A 3,105-nucleotide genomic window follows, 5' to 3' on the forward strand; every position below is an offset into this window, starting at 1 on the left:
AAGTATTTTGGATTATTGATATTATACATCCTAATCAAAAACATGCAAAGGAAATTAGGTTATACATATGTAATTAATAGTTAAAAAGCTAATTGCTTTACCTATAGAGAGATTTTCCAATCCAAACATCATTTTCGCCATAATTTCTAATGTATTCTTGAGCTTCAAGCCTTGGAAGACTCATCCTCCATTGATTTCTTATTGCCCACTCAACCTGTACGTTGAGTTTAGGGATTATGTGAATCATTAATAAAATCCACTCTTAATTAAAATTAATAAAAAAATATTAAAATATTGAATTGAAATAACCTCCTTATGTAGGGCTTTCTTTATAGCCCACTTGTCAAATGCTTGATGGCCTTTCATCTTGCTCTTCAAATGTTGCTCGGCTAATTTTTTTGCATGTTTCAGTATATTCTCCCCAGGAAATGCAATTTGGGAGAAGCGATACAGGCTGAAGAAATCAGAAATTCCTTTATGCGTCTCACCCATAAAGCATAAGAAATTGCCTTCATCATCCTTGAAGTACTCTAGCATATCTGTTTGTAGTCCAGAATTGTTGGAAATTTGATAAAAATGATTTTGGAGAAATTAGAACAACTAATCAATTAATTTCAAAAAAGAAAATTCTAGAAAAACACATGCAAATATATATATATATATATTTCAGAGGATTATATTGTAGATACTATATGTGAAGATGCCTCACCAGAGGATATGGGATAGCCATGTAACCTTAATAATCTAAGACCCATACATGTATCATCAATATCAGTTATGCTGGCATCGCTTCCCCATGCTAAACCATCTTTCCGAAGTATTCTGCATATTCTCATAAAATTCATTTCTAGTTACCTGACCATATTAAATATATAATAGTCTAAGACCTATACATATATATATATTCTTACCTGTATACGAATTCTAGAGTAATATGAATTTCTTTGCGGAAGTGATGATCTATTCCTAGCCGTTGGATTGTGTCAATCATCCAACAACGCTCAAAAGTATCAACCGGATACAAAGAAGGTGCTGCATGCAAATAATATAGTAAAATAATTCAATATCATGCATTTAAATTCATAGCTAATATATATATATATATATATATATTCGAATATTAGAAATGTGATGTCGAAATATACCACAATCTTGAAATTTCTTCACTATATATGTTAAGTATTCAAGACACTTTTCATCATTAGTGTTCAAATATGCTGCAGCAGTAGCTGAAGGTGAATCTGAGATACTTCCATTCCTACATTGCAGCTTCAGAATTCTATCCCATTGCACCAAATCAGCTTCTATTGCTTCTAATGAGTAAAGCAGTGTAGTTGGAACTGAGTGCAACACTTCCATTGGAATCCTATAGTAGAATTAATATTTTCCATATTCTCAGATAACAAACGCTTAAAAAATATATATAATTGTCATTTTCATCTTTGGTTACCTAGTCATCTTTTCCTCTCTAAGCTTGATGATATGTCTGATGCAAGGGAGATCATATGGAAGGTTGAGCCCAATAACTTTGGCTTCATTAAGCATCGAAGGAAATATTATCTCAAAACCGACAGTTCTTACACCTTTTTCCCCATCAAGATCTTTAATACGTGTTTGTAAAAAATAAAGTCCTGAAGCAAATACAATAGACAAGTAAGCGTGCTTTGCATATATAAGTGCTTATGATAAAACTATTCTACCATTAAGGATGCCTCATTTTATTAATACATTAATAGTCAATAATAAATCATTTTCATCTTCATCATCAGTATTATCCAAATTATTTAAAAAAATGCTAAACTTTACCTTTGGCAATTAGTTCATGTCCTTGCTTCCATTGTGTGAGAGTAATAACACAAGATAAAGTGCAAACAAGCCTGTCATATAAAGAGAAAAAGATGGGCTCCCCCCATGAGCCATCTTCTAGCTGGTTCTTCACTACCCACTCCAATGTCGTTGGAAAATGAGGTTTACTTGGGTCATTCTTGGATGGAATTCTTGCAACCCATGCTGTATCATATGGTGAAGTACTTAACTCGCCATCTCCTATTGATGAGAACATCTCCTTTATTTCTTTTACTAAAATGTTGATTCTCTCTTCTTGTTCAGCCTCGTCCTACCACATGTAAAATAAAACAAGATCATAAAAGTGAACAGTTTAAAATAAAAATCTCTAAATTACACTCTTATGCCAAATAATTTGGCTTGAATTTCTCCATGTACATGGCTACATGAATAATAATGGGAATCATTTAAACATACTTGATCATAAGTGTTTAGCTTCAATGGTGATAGATCCTTCATCTTCTCATCCAATGCTCCTCCTTGAATAACTTTAAGAGCTCCAACACCTGTGAATGCATGAAATAATCAGAAAATGAAAAACTGAGTAAAACTTCGATCGTCATAATATTAATTTGATTCGATATATATAAGAAAATATCAGTACTCATTTAGCTTGCAGAATTGGAAGAATTTTTTTTTTAGTTTTATGGATAGATACCTTTAGGTCTAGTTCTGTAAAAATATGCATTAACAGCTGCAGGAAGCCTACTGTTGCAGAAGTTTAGTGATCTCAGCTTAAGATTACTAAGGGAATAAGATGGTACGCTGGGTTTTGAAAGAAGCATATTATTTGTGAAGCTTCTCATTTCTTCTTCTCCTTCTTCTTCTTTCTTAGTTGAAAGCTTGCTAGCTTACATTCTTTATTTATAGCTGAGGGCCAATGCTCATTTATATTTAAATAAATTTTTGATGCTAAAGCTTTATTATTCTACCTAATTTCTTGTATTTTATAAAAAAAAAATTCTTTTTATCTCATATATTTAATATTTTTTTCCAGAATCAATATTTATGAAGCCAGTAGCAATGCTGGCCCTCTTTATTGTCTTGCTCTCAGATGCAGGTCTTCACCCATCCCAAGCTCTGCTGCCTGCCATACAGAACCTTCATTTTTTTTGTTTAACATCGATTGAAAATATTCCACCTAAATTTAAACTTTCATATAAATGTAAATATGAAAGTTTGGAAGTTTGTTCTGTACGTAAATAAAAGAATTATGTGATCTGTATGTAATATTACTCTTTATATATATATATATATATA

At 31.7% G+C, this 3,105-nt stretch overlaps 1 protein-coding gene across 1 annotated transcript in view; it reads right to left on the reverse strand.

Moving 5' to 3' along the window:
- Window positions 1–101: 101 nt before the first annotated feature.
- LOC110032669 (bifunctional cis-abienol synthase, chloroplastic-like) overlaps window positions 102–3,105 on the reverse strand; it is a gene marked incomplete at its 3' end in the record, with an annotated part of 10,632 nt that continues 7,628 nt past the window's right edge. Inside the window, exons 2-9 of the mRNA XM_020736371.1 lie at window positions 2,263–2,351; window positions 1,807–2,116; window positions 1,451–1,631; window positions 1,146–1,366; window positions 912–1,032; window positions 710–822; window positions 310–539; window positions 102–214 (exon numbers count right to left, since the gene is read on the reverse strand). Of these exons, the coding sequence (XP_020592030.1) occupies window positions 102–214; window positions 310–539; window positions 710–822; window positions 912–1,032; window positions 1,146–1,366; window positions 1,451–1,631; window positions 1,807–2,116; window positions 2,263–2,351 (1,378 nt within the window). The remainder of the gene's footprint in view (window positions 215–309; window positions 540–709; window positions 823–911; window positions 1,033–1,145; window positions 1,367–1,450; window positions 1,632–1,806; window positions 2,117–2,262; window positions 2,352–3,105) is intronic.

The sequence above is a fragment of the Phalaenopsis equestris genome, unplaced genomic scaffold (assembly GCF_001263595.1).
Source record: "Phalaenopsis equestris unplaced genomic scaffold, ASM126359v1 Scaffold000998, whole genome shotgun sequence".
Lineage (NCBI taxonomy): Eukaryota > Viridiplantae > Streptophyta > Magnoliopsida > Asparagales > Orchidaceae > Phalaenopsis > Phalaenopsis equestris.